Source organism: Apostichopus japonicus, chromosome 12, assembly GCF_037975245.1.
Source record: "Apostichopus japonicus isolate 1M-3 chromosome 12, ASM3797524v1, whole genome shotgun sequence".
In the NCBI taxonomy this organism is placed as follows: Eukaryota; Metazoa; Echinodermata; class Holothuroidea; order Aspidochirotida; family Stichopodidae; genus Apostichopus; species Apostichopus japonicus.
Genome location: NC_092572.1, coordinates 9,092,501 through 9,117,576, shown reverse-complemented (window position 1 = coordinate 9,117,576; position 25,076 = coordinate 9,092,501). Strand labels below are relative to the sequence as shown.

At 35.8% G+C, this 25,076-nt stretch overlaps 1 protein-coding gene across 6 annotated transcripts in view; it reads right to left on the bottom strand.

Moving 5' to 3' along the window:
- LOC139977242 (short transient receptor potential channel 5-like) overlaps positions 1-25,076 on the bottom strand; it is a 75,722-nt gene that overhangs the window by 18,876 nt on the left and 31,770 nt on the right. For all 6 annotated transcript variants that reach the window (XM_071986490.1, XM_071986493.1, XM_071986491.1 and 3 more), the window contains exons 4-7: positions 7,750-7,860; positions 5,267-5,423; positions 4,365-4,504; positions 121-243 (exon numbers count right to left, since the gene is read on the bottom strand). In XM_071986490.1, the coding sequence (XP_071842591.1) occupies positions 121-243; positions 4,365-4,504; positions 5,267-5,423; positions 7,750-7,860 (531 nt within the window). The remainder of the gene's footprint in view (positions 1-120; positions 244-4,364; positions 4,505-5,266; positions 5,424-7,749; positions 7,861-25,076) is intronic.

Below are 25,076 nucleotides of genomic sequence, written 5' to 3'. Positions count from 1 at the left end.
ATGTACATTGATGACAACAAACTAGTTAAAGGGGTTGTGTATATACGTATAAACTGATATCGATATGGTCTTCAGAAAAACGAACGGAGGAGACATAATTAGAGTTTGGTGTATATTTACCTTTTTCTGCTCCAAGTCGATAGCTTGTGCAAGTCTTTCAGGGGTGGCATCCACCCCTCCCACATCCTCTTCTTCTGATTCTGATTCTTTCTTCCCGTTGCTATGGCGCATCACAATTTCAAGCTGAAAAAAAAAACGAGCCCAAATATGGCGACGTAAAAATAGTCAGATTTCCTCTTCGTTTAAATTTATTTATAATGACAAAAAACAAAGTTTTGACCTTCCCTAGTTATTAAATATCATCTAGCTGTGTCATTGACGGTGATAATAGAACTTCAATAACTCACGTGACCACTTTTGAGAACGTGTACGCTACGCACAACTTTTACTCTTTCTTTTTTGTGTCGACACATGATAATGTATTTTATATTTTTCGGAAAACAATTCTGTATTTTTCAAGAGAGAGTAGATTTAAGAATTTGCAGTTTGGCAGAAGAACACATCTGATTGGTATTGAAGGTATACTAGACAGGATAAAGCGAAGTATTGATCATGGCTTTTGACTTTCTTTTTATGTTTTTTTTTCGTCTTGTGTATTTATAAAACAAAGAACCCCCAAAAATGGGCATTCGGCATTCGACATTATATATATATATATACACACACACACATATATATATATATATATATATATATATATATATATATATATATATATATATATATATATATATATATACATATATACATACATTAATGACGATATCGATCCCCACCCCTCCTATTCCTGAGGGATGACTTAAGGCATAATTCCAGGCTTTATATGTCATTGAGTGCAAGTGTTACTCAAGCTATTTCGGTTTGCACCTTTAAAATATGCTAAATCGATGGGATCCCCCTTTAAGACTAAATTGACGATGACGTCGGCTCCTCAGCACAGACCTAACTGTTTCGGGGGGGGGTGGGGGCGGGGGGGGGGGGGCTGATTAAGTTAGGTTTAAGGAATTTTGGAGGACACGTGGCATTGCTGCCAATTATTCTATACATTAAGCCCGCGATACAAAACACAAAACAAAAGTCAAAACGATATTATCTGAAATGCCGTCAGTGAGCGTTACCAATACAGTACATGCTTCTATTTGAGATCCCTGACAGATGAATTCAAGTTAAAAGAGTTTCGGTTTCTATATTGTCCAATGATTACGGTTGTTATACATTGCTTCTTGTGAACTATTAAATCAAGATTGAAAATGCATGCATGCATACAGGTTTAAGGTTACAAGATTCATTATTTTGAAGTGACTTCTTAAATTACACAAATAAAGTGATTCTCAAAAACAAAACAATAAGCTTATTAAGGTGATTTGCGATAGTAAACAACTTAGGTTACATGTTAGCTTGCATGGTGAACCTTTTTGAATGACATTGAGAACCATACGCCAATTTATTTTCATATCGTATATCTTGTAAAGTACTGCCAGCCCTTTGTTTAATAAATACTACTTAGCATATTGACCCTTCGTATGATAGGTAATTCTATATTAAATAATATATACAGAGAATTTTTTCATCTTCTTTCTCAAAAGAACATAATTTGTTTTGTTTGCCGCTTCAGTTTGCTGTCATTACAGCATAGATCAAATTTGGTATACTATTAGTTTTGAGGTTTTCTCATTTCTTGTTTTTAATTTTGGACACATGACAATGACAAGTGATAATGTCCGTATTGTCTCAGGGGTATATGAGTCGTACACGGTCAAGGTTATACGTGCAATAAAATGTCCGGAATTTTGACCAATCAATTAAGCCTAGAGAATATGTTAAAGTTTCGTTTAACAGCCGTTATCATTATCAATGGCAAGAATAAGTTTATTTGTATGGTATTTGGCATGTGAGAGAGAAAAAGAGAAGGATCAGAGATATTATATATGAAAGGTTATTTTCTACTTAACATGTAACTTAGCTGTTACATATAACATGTAACATGTAACATGTTATATGTAACATGTAACATGTTACATGTTATATGTTACATTTTACTTGTGACATGTAACATTATGTGTAACTAAGCTGTTACATGTTATATGTAACATTTTACATGTAACTTAACATAAAACAGTAAGCCTATAGTCGTGATGTTTTACAACCGGGGGTGGGGTGGGGGCAACAATCATTGCTGCATTTGAACGGGAGAGGAGTTCGATGTTTTCGTCCCGGGGAGGGGGTCTAAGATTGCGAAATTTGATACAATGAAGGGTGGTTGATAGGTTAATATGCAAATGGTGCTATATTTGGTAACGTTTCAGCAATTGTGAAGATTTTTCGACTGCTTAGGTTGAAGTTATTAATTTATGATCCGCAGACTAGTTTTCTTTGTAATATTCCGTCTGTCAGTGGAATGGGGGAAGGGTTGGAGTGTGGATTTATTTTAAGGGGGAGGCTAAAGCCCATGTTTGCATATAATATGATCAGTTGCGTCCAGAGCAAGGTCGGGCAGCGGGGAAAAATACAACACGGAGAAGAATATACGTTTCCTGATAAGAATGTAAATAGACTATTGTGTATTCCATTAAAAAGAACAATCACAATCACAAATACGAACACAAACACAAACTAAACAAACTCTAAACGTTGAAGCAAAACGCAAAAGAATAGAAAACAACAGGAACAGAACAATTTAAAAATACTTCACACCAAAAACCTAATCCTAATACTCCATATGTTTGGAGGATGGAGCAACTTATGTTATATATGACAATATCGCCCCTTCCCCCCCTTTTTTTGTTCCGAAGGATTACTTTAGGCACAATTTTAGGTTTCATAATGTCATTGACTGCAAGTGTTTCTCTAGCTATTTCCATTTTCACCTTTATTAAAATATGCTAAATCTCTGGAATGATCCTTTAAGACTAAATTGATGATGAGGTCGGCTCCTGCGTGCTGACCTAAATGTTAATGTGAAATCATTGTTCTACCGATTCTAACAACTCAACCAAATCACAGATATTCTTGTAACATCATAAAAGCAAACAGAGCAGTCCTAGATGTCTTCAACCACATTATTTTTTCCTTGGAGAAGAAATTGAAATGCATTGTAAACATCGCAATGTAGGCCATTAATAGTATCCTGTTTTTTTTTTTCTATTGAGGTATATGTGTTGCATCTTAGGAACTGACTATATGGTGTAATTATTAGACTACGTAGTCCAGTCACTTTAGTTAATGAAACTCACATTTTAAAAGGTCATTTCTCAAGAAATACCGTCTGGTTTTCACCTGGACAAACAGCATTGTTATATACTGGTCTAAAACAGATTAAAATTAATTTTGTTCCTAAACTCATCCTGAATATTTTAATATTTTGTATATATATATATATATATATATATATATATATATATATATATATATATATATATATATATATATATATATATATATATATATATATATATATATATATATTTATTTATTTATATGCGTAGTCGCAAATCTTCGAATCAAGTAACACATATACTATTATAGTTCTGTCCTACATTTGAAGATAAATATCATGGTATGTTGACCTACATATTACAAACTAATGAATAAATTACTTTGTAGTGCAGTGTTAACCTTCATAAAGTAACAAACAACGTGGTTATTATGGTAATTATATTGGTTGTTAAATTTTCCAGGACTTTGTGAGGATTAACGCGGATCCTTTTTCGGATAAAGTCGTTTTAAGTTTAAAGTCGTGATAGTATAGATGCCACATGAACCATATACTGCTTATACCGCCTTAAACTTTATCCACACTGCATGTATACTGTAGCTATAGCGATCTGAGGTGTTCATGTTTATGTTCATTTGGCATTTAATTTGATTCTATCTGGGGCAGGGAGGGTTCGGGAGGGGCGGGGGCGGGTGGGGGGGGAGGCTACACTCATCAAGTGATGTTCTGCTGCAGGGCAAAAAATGTAAAACTTTTAATGACGAAGAAAATATTCCACACATATTTCCAAACTTTGGCAAAAATTATATGGTGATTATGTAGGCCTATTTCAAAATAGTATTAAAATAAGAAATTGGTTTATACCGTCCAGATTGAATGCACAAATACTATATGTATTTAAGTGTGTGGGTATGTGCGCGTATGTATGCGTGTGCATGTATGTGTTTATTCTATTACGATGTATTATATACCGTTGCGGCTTTGAAAATATATCAATTCGGATATTGAGAATAGAAATGTGAGTGATTAAACGAGTAAATGACCCATAACCAGTTGCATGGAACACCGAAGGTGATATAACATTACATACCTCCTTCGAGTTTCGTGCTTGACCAAGCATATCGGCTGCGAATTGTTCCACGTCGTCCAATAGCGCTTTGTACTCTTGACGAAATTCATACTCAGATATACTAAGCTTTTGTAACTGGTCACCGAGAGAGAATGCAGTAGCTGTCGAGATGAATCAGTTGTTCCACAAAGGTTTGATAACATGTATGAGATTTAGCGCACTTCATCATGAGATCCGAACAAATAAAGATATGGGGGTAGGAGTCGGGGGGGGGGAGCATTTTGGGGGCACCCCACTTTTTTTCCAAAATAGCAAATGTGCCCTACTGGCCAATAAAATGTGCCCATTTTTTTATAATTTTTTTTAGTATGTACATGCTACTTTTAAAATGGCATCCCATATCTTTGTGTAACACGGTTAACAGCAAACAATCTCAATAAATAGTGTTGATAGCATACTAACACATCATATATATTTAAGTGATATGGCCGGTGTGTATCGGTTTATAGCATAACGAGTGGTAGTTGTGGATTGAGAGAGTGTCCCTCTGATGTGCCCCCCTCCCCCAACTTTTTGGAAGCTTCTTATCCCCCTGAATACAGATGTATACTCACCATGGTCCCTAAAGAACAATGGCATCAAATGAAAAACATATCGTCTTACACAGATTAATTCTGCGCCAAGTTGAAACAAATTACATGTTGGGAATATTCCTTTACAAACCTGAACAATACTCGCCCTAAATATATCAGAACACCGAAATGTTAGGGGAGAGAGGCGAGGGGGGGGGGGGGGCGGTGTATGATGCATTTCATTAAATATACAGCTTACTTTAAAGAGTAATTTTGTTTAGCTGAGCATGAAAATATGATCTGAGATTTAGAAATAAAACCTTTGCGCCTGCAAGCACAAATTTTTCTTACCAATTGGGTCTGGGCTGGTCATTGCAATATATAATCCACACGCATGCGCACGGTACAGGTTTAATATTCCAACCGAGTGTTGGAGAGTATGCTGTTCAGTTCGCTGTAGTTCTCCTGAGCCGGGATCTGGTACACGGGCTCCATAATTCAGGAGAAGCTATAGTAAAATGCAAAACATAAAAATTAGTTTCCTTAAAGCTTTTTTTTTCCTTCAAATATGCTTAAAAGGCGGTTTATGGTCACTCATATACTCAAAACCTAAACAAACTGTTTGACCGCTATACTAAAAAAAAAAAAAAAAATTGCGTTTCATTTTCACTGAAGCATGAAGTTGCTTTAGTTTACCCAAATGTTCTCAGATTCTTGGAATAATTAGGAGAAATAAATCCTAGAATATGATAATGTAGAGCACTTTTAACAATGAAAGAAAAAACTAATGTTTATTCGCAGAAATGTCAAACTTGACTTTTAATTCAGGACTAAGATACATATACTGTTCTGCAAATTATAATTGTTTCCCACAAAGGTTGCCTGGAGGTTTGGGTGGGTGGGGCTGGGGCTGTGTCACCATATTATCTAAAATCGAAGAATTACGCCAACAGCAGAAATTCATCATTTCAACAATTTCCGACAACACGATGAATTGATCATATATAAAAAGAATCTCATGAAATTAACGTTTTACGCTCGCATTTATAGAATGTTATCATTTCAACATTTGCAGCAAAACTGCAGAAAAATATCAATATAATTTTGACGGCACCTTAACCTTGCGGTATATATCTTCGAGATTTTAATATATATATATTTACGACAATATGAATCTATAAAAGCATAGTCTATGTTTAGAAGTGTTTTATCAAGTATTCAATTCTATAAATAGGGTATGGTTTCACACTTGGTTGGCAAGGTAACAACATTTCTCAAGAAAACAGTAGAGTATTCATATATCATTATTATTTGGTAAAAACTAGCAGCAAATAGTCTTAAAAGTGTGCAGTTTTGACTATATCATTACGCTTGCAAGCTAAGCAATCTTATAACAGCGTTGCCATATATGTTGATGGATAATTAGTTTCCAGGGTTAAGAGGGAGGTTTTTGAGAACACAGTACGTTTTTACGAGAGAAATGACTGTCACATGAATGTCTAATATTAGGAAAGACAGCAAACGCAATTTTTTTTTTTGGGCAAAGGATATTTTGCAGAGATATGGTTGAAACATTTGTGGCAATGCAGCGCTGAAATAATGCAAGAGAAAGCTTATATCAATGTAGTGTTTATTTAATTTGCATATTTCTAAAACGAGACAAGTTTGATTTGTATGCAAAAGAACACATCCAGATCCTTAAGTCGGTTTATAGTTTACTTTTTTTTCTTCTAAAAACACGATGAGAAAAACTATTCTGCAGTGTGTTAGTGAAGAGATATTAAACTCAGCACCTCATATATAGCACTTACTATGCTGCCCTTGTTATATATTCCCTTGTCACTCTTTAAATGTGAGTACCTCCCTCTTCAAATTTCAACGAGTCTATCCATATCATATGAGAACGGTGACATGTATACTGAGCAACATAACACAACTGTTTAGTACCTATTTTAGCCATGCATGTATATACAAATATACACGCTAATATTACCAGCATAGCTTGCTGCTTGCAGGATACAGCCTTTGCAATCACGTTATGTGCAGTATATATATATATATATATACATATAGGCGGTTTGCTGAACCAACATGAAATCGCTCTGTATAAGAAAGAAGTTTAGTTTAGTGAAGTTTCAATCTTTTTGAAATACAGGCGTATGATGTTCTCAGAATAATATGTACAGCTGGCATCGTATCGTATTGCATGGCATGGTATGGCATTACATTACATGGCATGGCATATAAAGATGGCTGTAAAGCTGACATGTTAAGCTGGCATCGCATCATACCGTATTGCATGGCATGGAATTGTATTCTATTGCATGACATGGTATCGCATTACATTGTATTGTATTGTATTGCATTATATTGTATTGTAAACTATTGACTTGTATTGTATTGTATTTTATTGCATTGCATTGCATTGCATTGTATTGTATTGTATTACATTGCATTGTATTGCATTGCATTGCGTTGTATTGTATTGTTTTGTATTGTATTAAATTGTATTGTATTGTGTAGTATTGTATTGTATTGTGTTGTATTGTTTGCATTGTATTGTATTGCATTGCATTGCGTTGTATTGTATTGTTTTGTAATGTATTAAATTGTATTGTATTGTGTAGTATTGTATTGTATTGTGTTGTATTGTTTGCATTGTATTGTATTGTGTTGTGTTGTATTGCATTGCATTGCATTACATTGTATTGCATTGTATTGTATTGTACTGCATTGCACCGCATTGTATTGCATGTTCATTCTATCCGTCCCATTAACCATCCTTTGTTCCTGTTATCAGCTGATGGCTATACCCACAATGATTATCCATTTACCTTTATAATGTTATAGTTACTGGAATGACAGGCAAGCATGATTGGTGTAATTTCTGGATGAAACTCGTCACCCTCGCAACGACAGTTTAACACTTCACGGAGCACACTGGACTGTAAGAGAAATAGAAAAAAGTTATGGATTAACATGTGAAAAATTCACTTCCAGTATTGACATTTTTTTTTTTAAATTTATTTATCATTATTTTTTAGGTTGGGTCTTTTGACCGGTGTGGTGGGGTGGGTGGAGTCGGGTGGGGTCGGGTGGGGTGTGGTGGTCAGGTGGTGGTGTGGTGGGCGGTGGATTCTAACTGGATCATTGGCGAACACGTCATACTAACATTAACTTTGTGTATTTTATTTCACTTGGAGGCTTAGAATATTTTCTTCAAACATGTGGACTATCACTTTAAGGCTATCTAGGCTGCTCGAAAAAGATTAGTGCAGATATTTACTCAACACTAGGTAATTATACATTCAACCAAGCTAGTGTAAGAAATTGACCAGTTCAACGATTATCTAGGTGATTTGTGACAAATTAAATCATGTTGAAACAGTTACGCTGGTTAACAAAACCGTAATTTCGCTTGTTAATGAGAACATTTTCAATTTGTCATGAATACGTGCACAATTTTGAGTAAAAAATATCGCACATCTTGCTTACAGCATGGAGTTATATAAACAGATTGCTCCATGCTAACACCAAAGAAAACTGCAGTGTTTACTCGATATGTCAGTTCCACTTTTCAGAAAATCTAAAAAACAGACAACATTGACAGCTAGCAAGCATTTCAAATGTATCACCTTTCAAGGATAAATCATCAAGAGAATTAATATTGCAACAGGAAATTTAAGCTTTTGAGGAAGAATTCCTTGATATCATATACAATGAATCACTCCCTAGCGTAACTGCAGGATAAAGCCTGTCAAAATAGGTTACATTCAATCAATCATATCTCAAGTTAGGAACGGGGTTTTTATCGTTCTGCGGACATCTATGAACAACATTGTCCTAATCACTCCTACAAGCATTCAGAACTTATGAAAATAGCTGCAACTCCCATCAAAATCCATCAAAGATTGACCATTTTACAAGTCTTTTTCTTAATTCTTTATTTATAAATAAACATTAGCTAAGTATGCACATTGATGATGTACAGAGAGTAACTGCCCAATTTTCTATGATGTTATCCCTTTATTTTCACAACCGTCGTTTCAAGAACACTGAACACAGGTTTGTGGCCTATAAGGCGATATTGTTAAATATGTTATTGTCTTATTTGAAAAGTGTAACATCACATCATTAGAATGATATATGTGGGCTTGTAATTAGGGGTTGACTTATTAATACCTTAAATAAGAAGAAATGTTAATGATCGGAACTCTCCACGTAGTTTCCCAGATTGAGAATGAGATTATCCACATACAATACATGTACTGAATATGGGACACATTAGCTATATGTGTCCTTAGTACTTTAACTAACAGTTTATGGAATTTGTGTCACTTTATGATACTAATTACGTTGTCTGCTCGGAATAACCATATAATGAAATCAGAGGTACTGTAGGACTGTTATAACATCGTACAATATGCTTCTACTATACCATTATGAATGTATCGAACTTGCAGTACGAGAACAACAGCATGAGTACACGGAGTTCAATTAGACTCCCCTAGGTACGTCTACGTCTACGAGTTCGAGTACAAGACTTGAAGCGTGAGTACGAGTAACTAATTTGATATTATTATATGCTAGATGTTTAAATGTCTCGAGTACGAGTACTCAGTATTGTACTAGCATATATACTAGATGTATAAATGTCCCGAGTACGAGTACTCGGTATTGTACTAGCATAAATGCTAGATGTTTAAATGTCCCGAGTACGAGTACTCAGTATTGTACTAGCATATATGCTAGATGTATAAATGTCCCGAGTACGAGTACTCGGTATTGTACTAGCATATATACTAGATGTATAAATGTCCCGAGTACGAGTACTCAGTATTGTACTAGCATATATACTAGATGTATAAATGTCCCGAGTACGAGTACTCGGTATTGTACTAGCATAAATGCTAGATGTTTAAATGTCCCGAGTACGAGTACTCAGTATTGTACTAGCATATATGCTAGATGTTTAAATGTCTCGAGTACGAGTACTCAGTATTGCACTAGCATATATGCTAGATGTTTAAATGTCCCGAGTACGAGTACTCGGTATTGTACTAGCATATATACTAGATGTATAAATGTCCCGAGTACGAGTACTCGGTATTGTAATAGCATATATGCTAGATGTTTAAATGTGCGAGTACGAGTACTCGGTATTGTACTAGCATATATGCTAGATGTTTAAATGTCCCGAGTACGAGTACTCGGTATTGTACTAGCATAAATGCTAGATGTTTAAATGTCCCGAGTACGAGTACTCAGTATTGTACTAGCATATATACTAGATGTATAAATGTCCCGAGTACGAGTACTCGGTATTGTACTAGCATATATGCTAGATGTTTAAATGTCCCGAGTACGAGTACTCGGTATTGTACTAGCATAAATGCTAGATGTTTAAATGTCCCGAGTACGAGTACTCGGTATTGTACTAGTATATACACTAGATGTTTAAATGTCCCGAGTACGAGTACTCAGTATAGTACTAGCATATATACTTGATGTATAAATGTCGAGATTACGAGTACTCAGTATTGTATTAGCATATATAATACATGTATAAATGTCCAGAATACGAGGACTCATTATTGAACTAGCATATATACTAGATGTTTAAATGTCCCGAGTACTAGTCAGTCGAGTACAAATCCACCAGGACGAGTATGCGTACAACCAACCTAGCTAGAATACGAGTACCAAGTACGCGGACTCAATAAACAAGTCTGGAAAGGGATTGATATCGGGTTCGGATAAAGCCTGATACGAATGAAGAAGACGTCAGGATAAGTCAGGTTTTAATTAATATTTAAGACTGCAAACAGCTCCTTTTCAAAACACCTCCTTTTTTCAAAACAGTGATTTTTTTCTTTTCTTTTCTTTTAATGTTTTTTTTTTTTTTTTTTTTTTTAAGATAGGTGAAATATATAGTACGGCAGATGGCACAGTACGTGACTAAATGAAGTAATGTACTATTTAATCAATCGCTCCATACTTTAACTTCTTTATGATTTTCGTAAAATGTCATTAAGTTTGGAGTTACCAGAGCAGAAAGAATCCCGCATGACAGAACAGCTGAACATTTACTAGAAAAATATTACATAGCCTATAGCACATGTCTGTAAGCAGCGATCATGGCTGTCTCTAAAGGCCGGGTCACATCTGCGCGATTCAACACGCGATTCAACTCGAAACTAAAATCACGCGAATCAGAAAAGTTGCTTCTGAGAAGTTGCGCTGATTAGGACATTGCTCTATTGCAAATCAACGGCGCAACTGTTATTGCGCAACAAGTTGATACCCGTGTCTAACTACGCGATTCAACCTTCAATTGTATTGCGAGTTGAATCGCGTGTTGAATCGCGCAGATGTGACCCGGGCTTAACATGTCTCGATAATTTACCTATCAATAATGTTCTTAACAGTAATATGAGGCCTTTTAAAGGCTAAAATGTGGGTTGGTCGTTTCAACAACAGAGAGTAAGCGAGAGAGAGACAGAGTGTGGGGTGAGAGAAGGGGGCGGAAAGATATGATATAAATAGGGAACGTTTTATGCATTTTTCATAACTTAAAAAAGACAAAAAGTATATGGTAACACAGAACACCACATACAGAACATATCTTCAATTTGTGTTCCTTTTGTTTAGCACAAAATTATGGGTTAAACCTAAGCCTATGGGAAAGGTGTTCATTTTTTTTATAATGTGAAGAAGTCCGTTTTGATGCAGCAAGAAGGTATTGTTACATCTTTAAAGGGGACACAACGCCAACCAACATAGTCGACTAATATAGCAGATATCTTTGTGATTATACCACCCCCCACCCCCCCCCCTAATAGTTTAACAAAAGCTTGTTCCGTTTGGGAGATATTTTAGTTTAAAACTGGTGTCTCTGCATGGCAGTTGTCATTTTGTAAATCTGTGATATAATGCCACTATAGTTGTGAAACCTTTTATTTTCTCTTTGTTTTTACTTTTCCTATTTTCAAGATAGAATGTTAACATTGTTGACACTGGTATCAATGGCCATCATCTGTCTAGGTAAGAGATGTAATACCTTCGATTCAGTATTTGCAAAGGCAAGCTCCAATACTGATAATAAATACTTAAATAGGTAAAGAAAAGCGTAAAAAAAAGAACATGTGGCTCGATAATGTCATATTTAGACTTGATAAAGTCGTCATCTTTGTGCATTGTGTGCTATATCTCCCAATGATTCTGTGATATCTCCCAATAATTCTGTGATATCTCCTAATAACCATGTGATATCTCCCAATAATGCTGTGATGTCTCCCAATAACCATGTGATATCTCCCAATAATTATGTTACATCTCACAATAAATCTGTGATATCTCACAAATGGAGATAGATTTTTCTTAGCTGTTTTGTGAATGAGAGTTATCTCTATCACACAGAACAATTATGATGACTTGCTCTGTGGCTTCTTTATTTAACTTCCAACCATGCCTGCCTTATTATATCACACAGAAATGTTACCCATATATATATATGACCATCGGAGTATATAAAGGTTGAACCCTGCAGACTCCCCGGAACCTAAGGTCAAAGGTCCATTTCTTCAAAAGTCACGTATTTAAAGGTCAAATGTAAATTTGAATAAAGAGGTCAAAAGTCTAACTTAGTTAAATCGTTTTCGCAAGGGGAAACAATGTATTGACATAGAACCTTCACATGTTTGATGGAAATGTCAAGTAGTAATTTTCTCCGAATGCCAGATTGTGTAGCTAATAATAAATTTGTTCATTTGAAATTAATGTTTGCTGGCGATGATATTTGCAGTGAATTACCCTCTTGTTGAAGCTTGAAGGGGGGGGGGGGGGGATATGCGTTTGGACTTTAAATTATTGAAAATTGTAAAACAATGGAATGTAATTAATAAATTAACTCTAGAGTAAATATGTGTGATGTCATCATTAATTTAAGCTTCAAAATTTTGGTTAGGACAGATCATCATAACAGTTAACTGACCACAATAACAGGTACCCTGATGTTCATGAAGTGAAAATACATGGGTTAAACCTTTGGGACATTGTTCAACAATGGGAGAAAAAAAATGAACAATTACGTCTAAAGTAAAACAAAGGTGACTTCATCATTAACTTAAGCTTAACAATTGGTATATGTTAGATGGTGTTGACTTTTATCAGGTCATATATAGGTTAGGTACCCTGTTATTGATAAAGTGAAGAAAACATTAGTAAACTATAACACACTGGATTAAACTTTACATTTATTTGAGGTCGTCGTGCATTTCATTTAAAAGGAAGCATGAAAGACAATTAGCATATTTTAAAGGTAAATACCTTGAAAACTGAAAACTATAGAAATAATGACGTGACCATTCTATAATAGAACTAATTATAAACTATTTTAATCCATAGTTTTATAATTTCTAAAAATTTTAACCAAAGTTTATCTCCTTCTTTTTCACTTTATATTAATAACAGGGTACCCGTAGTTAGGATACAGTCCACACCATATGCCCTTATACCAGAGTTATGTCGGTTTCTAACTCCGAACCTAGTTCCTTAAAGGCATTGATGACTCGCCCCAAACCGCGAAAAAAGTTAACTTTCCGTTGCTTGCAAGTGAAGTTTTCTGCTTTTCGCTACAAACTGCAGACAGTAATGAAACGTGATACCTTGTTATCTTTAGCTGGACCTGAGATGTCCATCGCTGTATCGTTTGTACACAGTGCTGTGGGTATTGACCACAGCTGTATGTACTGACTGTACACTAGTGTCTAATTACCGAAAGTAGCAAGCTGTGTGCGTATTTTCTGGGATCGATGGTGGTGTCTAACAACTCCCTGGTCTAACACTTCTGTTACACCTCATTCGAAACTAGGTCAGATTACCGGCATTAGACGTTTCTTTTTGCGCGATTCTTCACACCCTTTATGTTAAATCCCTATTGTTCTGTCATAATTGTTCTAATCAAATCGCAAAACAGTGTTCTACATACTTTCACATAATATAAAGAGCACATCACTCACAGGTGACATTTTAACATCATCAGTTGCCAACATAACGAAATATAGATATATGTTATATTGTGGTCATAAATGTTTCTATCTCTCATTTTGTTTATGTTCCTGATAATAAACTAAATGGTCCGAGTGTTAGACTGAGAAGTGCAGCCACTTTGATTGACGAGCCACTAACTCTATAAAAAAAGGATGACTTATTAGGCAGAATTTTAGCCTTTGAAATGTAATAGTCATAACAAATTCATTTTAAAGATTAATCTGCATCATGGAGCGCCGATATGCAGGCTTTGTCCCCAGATAGAATTATTTTCACCGTGTCTTCGTTTTTCCTTGAGAACGGTATATTATGGATCGGACGAGATGATATTTTCTCTCGCCTCGCAATGGACCAACGGTGCTAAGCCGTCCGAACACCCCCCCGCACCCCACACCACCCCCCCCCCCCGTTCCCTGCAACCTCACCTCTCTTCAGATCTATTTCTGAAGGTTTCAATTTACTGCTACATTATTTCATGTAAGGAAATGAAACTCTTTCAACCGTGTGTTAAATTTTTTAAGAGTTAATAATTTGCGTCAATGATCTCAGCACATTTTTAGGAATTTTTGAAGGTTATCAATATATTCTCATGGGTGATGAATGAAATACCAAATATTAACGTCCGCAAGTTGAACTCACGACGTCATCGATGAACTGACATTATTTCTTGAACAACATATATCATCTGGTTAAAGGAATATTTTGGCTGGTTTGGATAGTATATGGCCTATAAATTTATGTTTATTAATATCTTTATTCTCTTCCAGTATAATGTAGTTGTTTAAATGATAACACCCCCTCCCCCTTTAATTTGGACGTATTGGATTGGCATGGTTTCATTTGTTGCTTTCCTTATTATTTGTGTCGATTTGCTTTGATCTGGTCGGGTTTCATTTCATTTGTTTCGTTTTATTTCATTTCATTTCGTTTACTTTGTTTTGTTTTGTGTATCCTCTATCAATCAAATTATTCTTTTTTTTTAGCTGATTTCGAATAAACTTAATAGTTTTATATAGTCAAACTAAAACAAAACTGTTAGCAAACTGCTTATCCACTAAAGAGCCTGTGTAAGAGAATGTGTAAAAATAAGGGGGGCCTGATACATGATCCTATCAGGATCTTCTTCAGAGGTTTAAATAGTGAATAACATTACACAGATGAGGATTGTGTTCACTTAGCAATATACAGGCCAGCCATTGTCTATTAAGGAGTACTTAACACACTCAAACGCAATCCAAATGGGGTCATCTCTGGCCAAGTATACCATGCGTTCAAGTTTCATTGAGTGAGATTACTATTGAAATGAATTTAGTTTACAATATTCATCAAACAAAGTAACAATAAAGGTTGGCCTACTTGGAAATTAGGTCAAAGTGTCCGTGCTAAGATGACAATACGCTGGTATTCCTAACATGCTTTAAGTTGTATACAGATATGCTTAAATCAAAGCTCTTAATTATAAGTGTGCTTTGTAGCATATGCTTTGTCTTCGAACGTTCAGCTAAAGACGCTGGTTGTGTTATTATACGGGGGGGGGGGGGAGGGGAAATCACTCTAAGGGGTGGGGAGGGGTTCGAGGGGTGGATGATGCGGAGTGGCAGTCGGATAGAGAAATTTGTACGGAAGCTTCCATGTTTCATGTTTGTCCCTTTTTCCATATGTTCCCATGTCCCCAGTGGGCTACGACTCGGTATATATTAACAATATCAAACATTTACAAATACATAATGGTAGGTGTGCATGGGGAGGTATACACATATATCTCATATCTCACTGATCCAGATGGTGATGTGGTTGTACTAAAGACGACCATCCAATGGTCAAGTGTCAATTAGCGAATCAAAGTTTAACTCGAAATCTCGTTCTATGCTCAGTGCGGCTAATGAGGTAAACTTGATGGGAAGCAAATCATCCCGTGCTATACATACTAGTAGCCTATCCAGTGTCGTGTGTATCGTAACTATTGATTTCCTTTCGCCATTTTCTTTCTTGCGGTCCTTTCCGTCCAAGTCCCCCCCCACCCACCCCACCACCTCCTCCTCCTCCTCTGCGCTTCGCCACTGAATTAAACTCATATTCTTCATTTTTAAAATTCATAAGTCTACATGCTTAAGTTAATATATAGGCCTCTGTCTGTAGACATGTATCAAATGATACCTAACAGGAACGAGGGACGATTGATAACATGATGGATGCCCGACGTAAGTCCCCATAGTGATTTGACTGTCACAGCAGCTGTCACAAGTAAATGAGCATTCTTATAGTTGTCACATCGGATTTCACGTCTCATAGGACTTGTAAAGTTTGCATAACTTAACATTTAAAAAAATTCAATCTGACTACGGCAAAATACATCTTTCCACTTCAAAACAGATTGAGTAATGCCAGGGAATCAAAATGAAATCACGGTGACTTTTCTCCAGTGACGTCAGAGTTTTAGCAACTACTTCCTCCTCACAGACCGACTATTATGTATGAACTGTCGTCAATTTACGTAGAAATGATTGTAGTATTCCCGGCGAATAGATTGAAAACTGTAATCAAATAAGACTGAACATTCAATTTCTATCAAAGTAAACAAAAATAACCAGACGCAAATAAACGTTCAAATATTCTCCTGTCTAATGAAATGAGGTATATAGGAATTCCTAAATTTGTGACTTCAGAAGACCCTCCCTTAAGGGAGGGTCTTCTGAAGTCACAAATTTAGGTCCAACAAACCTTCTTAATCAATACAGAGCCTGAAAAGGAAATATTGCAGAGAAGAAAAAATACCTATATATCATCTTCTATCGAAAGAAACTTTACTACTATTGCTTTGTCTTTAATGCTCAGTCTTTCTGCATTTTGACTTATATATTGACTACACCGTACTGTCTTAATATCCCGAAAAATATCCACATGTTGATAAACCTCTAACAGATCAGAACTTGCATTGGAATTTGGCGTCCCCCAAATTCAATTAGGAAAAGTATACTCCCATGAAAGTCAATTTGATAGAGGAAATAAATAGCTAAATGATGGATTGATTGGGCCTTTAAAGAATTTAAAACGGGGCAATTTTAATCGGGTTTGAGGCTTTCGGAAGTGAAAATGTGATGGGGATATAAATTCACTTGGGAAAGGACTTGATTTTTTTCAATATGTAAAGGTGTTTTGATCATTTTAAGAGCACTTTTTGTGAAGGAATTGAATTATGATCAACTTTCTGATGCATTTTCGCTCTTAAAATCGCATTAGAAACTATACCGTGCGTCATAATAGCTTCAGTATAAGCAAGTTCTATACTATCAAACATCGACGAGAAAGTCACATTTTTTTTGGGTACGTTCCAATTTGCCCTTTAGATATGATTAATATATTAAACATGTTCGTAACATATGGTAGTCTAAGTTTGAGGTAATGTATGCCACTTTCTACTTTCTCAACCTGATACAAACATTGAAAGTATTTATTAACACAACATTGCTTTTTAACATAACTAAATATCTAATGCATAAGCTAATTATATACCAGAAGGCACCATTTGACGTCTAATGTTCCCCCTCCCCCTCCCAGCAGACACTTTTATGGAATTCGGCTTCAACGCCCCTATGGTCATACTCTCTCTAATATTGATCTTGGATCCACCTCTTTCACTTCTATAAAAGCTTCATGACCCTACCCTACCTAATTCATTCGAGGGAATATATATATATATATATATATATATATTTATATATATATATATATATATAAATATATATTTATATATATTTATGTATATATATATATATATATATATAGCGTCCATAGCCTAGTGGTTAGGGTGTCCGCGTACAGAGCGGGAGGCCCGTGGTTCGAATCCCGGTGGAGGCTGAAAGTTTTTTCACTGTTCTTGATTTTCCAACTCATTACGATTTTCATTTATATATATTCATTTGCCTTTGTCGTTTACCTCCATTGCATTAACATAAAGTCTGTTCAAAGTATCTCTTTCGAGATCCGGCTTTAGGAATCACAAATGATTTTCGAGTTGGATAGCATCATGTTTGATCTCTAGAGTAGGGCAAAATATGTCACCAAAAACAGAACTAGTATTGTTCGATATAGGTGACAAACGCCTACAGTGGAATTACGATCTTCCTTACCGGTTTCGAACCTCTGGACATACAATCAGCGTCCATAGCCTAGTGGTTAGGGTGTCCGCGTACAGAGCGGGAGGCCCGTGGTTCGAATCCCGGTGGAGGCTGAAAGTTTTTTCACTGTTCTTGATTTTCCAACTCATTACGATTTTCATTTATATATATTCATTTGTCGTTTACCTCCATTGCATTAACATAAAGTCTGTTCAAAGTATCTCTTTCGAGATCCGGCTTTAGGAATCACAAATGATTTTCGAGTTGGATAGCATCATGTTTGATCTCTAGAGTAGGGCAAAATATGTCACCAAAAACAGAACTAGTATTGTTCGATATAGGTGACAAACGCCTACAGTGGAATTACGATCTTCCTTACCGGTTTCGAACCTCTGGACATACAATCAGCGTCCATAGCCTAGTGGTTAGGGTGTCCGCGTACAGAGCGGGAGGCCCGTGGTTCGAATCCCGGTGGAGGCTGAAAGTTTTTTCACTGTTCTTGATTTTCCAACTCATTACGATTTTCATTTATATATATTCATTTGCCTTTGTCGTTTACCTCCATTGCATTAACATAAAGTCTGTTCAAAGTATCTCTTTCGAGATCCGGCTTTAGGAATCACAAATGATTTTCGAGTTGGATAGCATCATGTTTGATCTCTAGAGTAGGGCAAAATATGTCACCAAAAACAGAACTAGTATTGTTCGATATAGGTGACAAACGCCTACAGTGGAATTACGATCTTCCTTACCGGTTTCGAACCTCTGGACATACAATCAGCGTCCATAGCCTAGTGGTTAGGGTGTCCGCGTACAGAGCGGGAGGCCCGTGGTTCGAATCCCGGTGGAGGCTGAAAGTTTTTTCACTGTTCTTGATTTTCCAACTCATTACGATTTTCATTTATATATATTCATTTGCCTTTGTCGTTTACCTCCATTGCATTAACATAAAGTCTGTTCAAAGTATCTCTTTCGAGATCCGGCTTTAGGAATCACAAATGATTTTCGAGTTGGATAGCATCATGTTTGATCTCTAGAGTAGGGCAAAATATGTCACCAAAAACAGAACTAGTATTGTTCGATATAGGTGACAAACGCCTACAGTGGAATTACGATCTTCCTTACCGGTTTCGAACCTCTGGACATACAATCAGCGTCCATAGCCTAGTGGTTAGGGTGTCCGCGTACAGAGCGGGAGGCCCGTGGTTCGAATCCCGGTGGAGGCTGAAAGTTTTTTCACTGTTCTTGATTTTCCAACTCATTACGATTTTCATTTATATATATATATATATATATATATATATATATATATATGGGTGTGTGCGTGTGTGTGTGTGTATATATATATAGTTATCATCACTTATACACTTTACTGTTATATGTACTAGCTCACACTAAAAACTAATGCCGAAGGCCGTACCAGTAACTTTTATAGTCAATTCATCAGGAATGATATAACTGCATATATGCGTGTATGGTTCTACGTGTTATTATGTAAAGAAAAACCCAACAACATTTCAAACCTCTGAAGTATTCATTTCATTCTGGTTAACGCCACCATGAACTTTGAGAAAGAAATTTGAGATAGGCGCGTAGTTCGTTTGAGGTCAATGCTTATGTTACTGTATGTAGAGTGGTTTAGACAATTCCTGCGACATGTGAAGACATTTTGTATTACTTTTCCCATATGTTATCTTTATATATTGTTATGTTACAACTCATTGCTGCAACTCACGTGTTACTTGTTTGTATCATACAGCAGGACATATTATAATGCCGTAGTATTTACACGAGAATAATATTAACAATAATATTAATAATAATAACAACAATAGTTTATACTAATTTCTTGTCTACATGTCAACGTTTGACGATTTTGTCTCGTTTCGCTATTTCTAGTGCACTGTCGGTGGACGAAAGTAACACATTAAGCTATTCATTTTGCGGGTGTACCTATATATTGATCTGTTCAATGGTCAGGCATTTAATAATCATATTTCGTAAAGTACGAACTATTACGTTGTGATTACGAACCTTAATGATATGCACAATTCATCAAGTATGGTAATAACATATTGAAGGTAACAACGTTGACTATTGAGTCCTTGTAAACAAGTAATACACACTCTCGTCATATACAATGGTACACACGGTTACCGATACGTGCTACGTTTGCTGGTCGGTAGATGGAACACTGAATACAAAAAAAAAATATTTGGTGGCTGTAATTGCAAACATGCCTTAAATACCACATCCTCATAGCAAATTGTGTCGCGAAGATAATTTTTTTTCTATATTGCATCTGGCAACAGCAGAAGGATGATGTCATCGGCGTAAAATTTCTTAATAATATATATAAATCATTTATTCAGAGACGAAAAGAATATTCTGTCAAAACTATCACTTTGATTAACTTCTATGTACTGAAATCTTCGCTCGACTGTGTTCCAACGTCCTGGAGTGATTAGAGGGTTAGTCTGTCAAAATAGTGCGCTGGGTTTTTCCACAGGTTATTACGTGAGCTACTTTTAGAGGCCACCTTTCGGTTGCGCTCGTGTAGATAACGTATCTATTTGTAGGGTACGTAGTGTATAGCCTGTAGGCTACATCTATATGGGAAGATACCATCTTATATTGAGACAGGCGCAACGTAGGGAGTCGAGAGACGACCCCTTATGGTTCACAATTCAGGCAGGTTATATTGATGACCGTTGATTGGCCAGAGATTTACTGCGGGCATATATATATATATATATATATATATATATATATATATATATATATATATATATATATATATACATATATATGTATATATATATATATATATATATATATATATATATGTGTGTGTGTGTGTGTATATATATATATGTATATACATATATATATATTTGTTTATATATATATATATATATATATATATATATATATATATATAGAGTAGGTTGGCGTCTATCTTGGCGCAGAGTGCTCTATGTCCATTGGACAGAGCGGAATATATGTTGATACTAGATGAGACTAGTGGAACACTAGTAGTTGTAACTCGGAGTTTCACGCTTTGTAGCGATCTTCAGACAACTTGTCTGACAAGTTGTCTGAAGATCGCTACAAAGCGTGAAACTCCGAGTTACAACTACTAGTGTTCCACTAGTCTCATCTAGTATCAACATATATATATATATATATATATATATATATATATATATATATATATATATATATATATATATATACGGGGTTGTTTTAATGACCGTTGATTGGTCAGTCGTGGTGATTGTTGATTGGTTGGGATTTTTAGCAGTGTATATGCATATGGGGTCTAGTACTACGTGTAGTATTGTCGGGGTATTTCATGAGATGTCGTTGCAATAGCAGGGCTGATAGAGGGTGTATTGAAGGCAAGATTAGTCAAACTGTCTGCCAACCTTAAAACTTGTCCTGTAATAAAAGAGTAGGACCATTGTTAAGAATTACATGTAAGGCGTGCCCAAATATACAGCACAAAAACTCACTAATTTGTGGCCTCAAATAACACTGGTCTTCAATACATATATGCAAAGTTGTCAAGAACAAATATAGGGTGTTGAATATAATCTAGAAGTGCTCTGTTATATTCATGAAGTAACAAGAGCTTTTCTTGGTGGAGTTATTAGAATTGATCAAACAATGACTTAATATTCGCATCTATGCCTGATCGTACCTGATGACGTCAGATGGTTAAATATAGTTCTTCTGATTCTTGTGTGGACTCAGTTTGGATTCGTATGGACTCAATGCGATGCGGTGTGAACATGTTAGTCCCCACAACGTTCAGCTCAAAATGTATACTTCCTGCAATGTCGAGCGAACATTAAAGACCAAGGACGCAACCACATATACAAGGGGGGGGGGGTATAGTCATACACCCCTCCCTCTTTATCTACCAAGACTAAAAATTCTACCTAAAGTTATCATTTAAGATCACCCTTTAAGGATTGTAGGCTTATAGACACTGCAAGTGAACACGCTCCAATATCATATTGAGCAGACATGATTAAATGTCTTCAGGACATTTATATATGTGTGTGAAACTGGCTGATGGTCTAATGATTGTCTCTTCTGAAAGCATTTAATATTCGGAACTGAAGTAGATATTCGTTGACTTAAAAACGGTGCAAAGTCTACGAGGAGTTGGAATGACAGATTTGGCCAAAATATGAGAAAATGCCTTATGATTCGGGATGTCGATAAAATGTGTAGTCTAAGTGTTGGACGTATTGTTGTTCAAACAGAGTATATCGAATCGTACAACATAAATTACGGGAAGGATAGGCTTGTGTTTTTCCATGTAAATTGATAGCACACAATTTCATATCATGCATATCAACTTGGAAGTACATTTGATGGTTCATTTCTTATATTAAATGTCCTCCCAACTACACTATTATGCAATTGGCTTCTCTCAATAATCATAACATGAAAGTGTCAGAAATGTTTCGTGATGTCAATTGTGAAGAAGAGACCTTAACGTTATGATGTGTGTAAAGTGCACGTTATGCTGGGAATAAACGATTTACGCGCATAGAAGTACGGTCGTCTTAAAAAAAATATATATTTTTAGATTAGTTTACCTTTAGATTAGTACTTTGTTTCTATATGGGTACGGAAGATACAACATTGTTTACAAACAAAATAAGGAGCAGTTCTAAAAAGTTTTCGGGATAACCAAAATATCAGGACAAAATTCCCAACGGGCTACTATACTTTTGAAGAAAACAAGTATTGCCGAGCACTGATTGGAATATGAATTCACTGAGATTTTGGAAAGTGTCAAAACGTTTTAAGAGAAAAGTGATTTTTTATGTCAAATTAACAATTTTAGCAACATCTCGCTGAGAGTGAAGGAACCTAACATATTTCTCCGGATTTGATCGATTCACATTTTTCAGTTATTTTCCTCCAAAATCCTCAAAAGAAGTCGTTTCTCGCTTGTTGACGTTAGTATACGCGTTATAGTATCAATATATACTAACCCGCGCGTTGGGAGCATTTGATAACAGGCTTGGCAGGAAAACATTGAGACTTCACGATGATATATTATGAATAAGACAAGATTTTAATATCCCTGGATTGAAGCAACAAAAGTACAAGAGAAATGGAGTAAGGAATACACATGGGAAGACATGCATCTGAAGCTAACTAGGTCAGTCGTCTAGAAGTAGAACACATGGTGGCCAATGAAAACCTATCGGTACTGAATTATAGGTTTTGGAAATGAAATTTAATTGTATCAACTGTTGACATTTCTGTAATTTTAAGCCACTTTTGACAGCTTTGAGTGATCAGCCTTCGATGTTCTACCTAAGTTATATGATATTCACACAGACAGACAGACAGACAGACACTTCATATGATTTAGTTTTTCTGCAGTTTGTAAATTGCGAAATGGGGTTTCCTAACAACTTTGTTCCACATTGCTGTCAAATGTAGTAATGACGAACGGAGGGTACTTTCACATTTCTCACTATTTGAAAAACAAGATGATCAAATATATTGAGGTACACTCTTGCCCGTCATATTGGGATGTGAAGTGGCTCTCCTGTAAGTCGGAATTGGCGCGAAAACTTACACGTCCGCTTCGAAATAATCTGAACATTTGTCTAAAAGGTGTTCAACCATGATCCATGATTCATGATCCATGTATGATCTTCACATGAATAGGGGCTCAAATGAGTTTCTGCAGGCTGGCTATCTAACCCCCTTTTGAATCACTTTTGCACTAAAATAAACAATAATATTTAGGATGCCACCTAAATCTAACTATTCAAGATGTTTGTTATTAATATCAGTTGTAGCTCGAGCCTACATGCTAGAGAGAGTTCCAAAGCGCTTTCTTGACTATACAGACAACTTTGTGTCACAAAAATTTAAAATGTAATGATTTTTCCATTATGTAAACTTTTGATTGAAGTTAATGCATATTATTTATCACTCAATTTATCCTTTCTGGTGCGAACGTGTTTTGTCGATTACAGTACGTAGCAAGATAAGTTTCCGAGGACTTATATTAATTTTTTTCGTAACGAGATGTTACGGTGGCTGCCAGTTGAGAGCTTCACAAAATTGCTATATGCCTTCATCTTTAGATACTAATAAAACGCACTCTCATATGACGGAGAAAATTAAACAAAATTAAATAGGTTAATACATTTTAATCAACCCGATCTGCAGTTAGGGACAAAATAATGAGATGCGATTTTCGAGATAAAAATGTAGAACATATTTTGCTCTGAAGGTATAAGCCGCGTTAAACTTTTGCCTGCCATCGGAATACCCGTTTTAATGTCAAGATTTGCAACCGCATATGAATATCGTAGATTGTTATATAGGTTATTCAGTCACAAAGTGTTCATGTTATAACACGTGTCTCCTACGAATAGGAATTTATATAACACATGATCACGTTAAAAGATTGATTGGTATATATATATATATATATATATATATATATATATATATATATATATATATATATGTGTGTGTGTGTGTGTGTGTGTGTGTATAATTGAAATCGTAGTGAGTTGAAAAATCCAGAACGGTGAATATACTTCCAGCCTTCACCTGGATTCGAACCCGGGCCTCCCGCGTTATATGCGGACACCCTAACCACTAGGCTATGGACGCTGAAGGTATGTCCAGAGGTTCAAAACCGGTAAGGAAGGTCGTAATTCCACTGTAGGCGTTTTTCACCTGTATCGAACAATACTAGTTCTGTTTTGGTGACATATTTGCCTTACTCTAGAGATTGTTCTTGTTAACACCGCTTTTGATTACGTTCCTGGTCATTCCTCCATACTTGCTATATGCTTGTTATACTTTCCAACATCTAGTTTGTCTGCGACACAACCTTGAGAGGGGGTAGGGTGGGCCCGGTGGGGGCTGGGACGGGTGGAGTTGTTCTATAACTGAACGGATTACCCAGCTGAGTACGTTATTGTTTGAATCCTTAC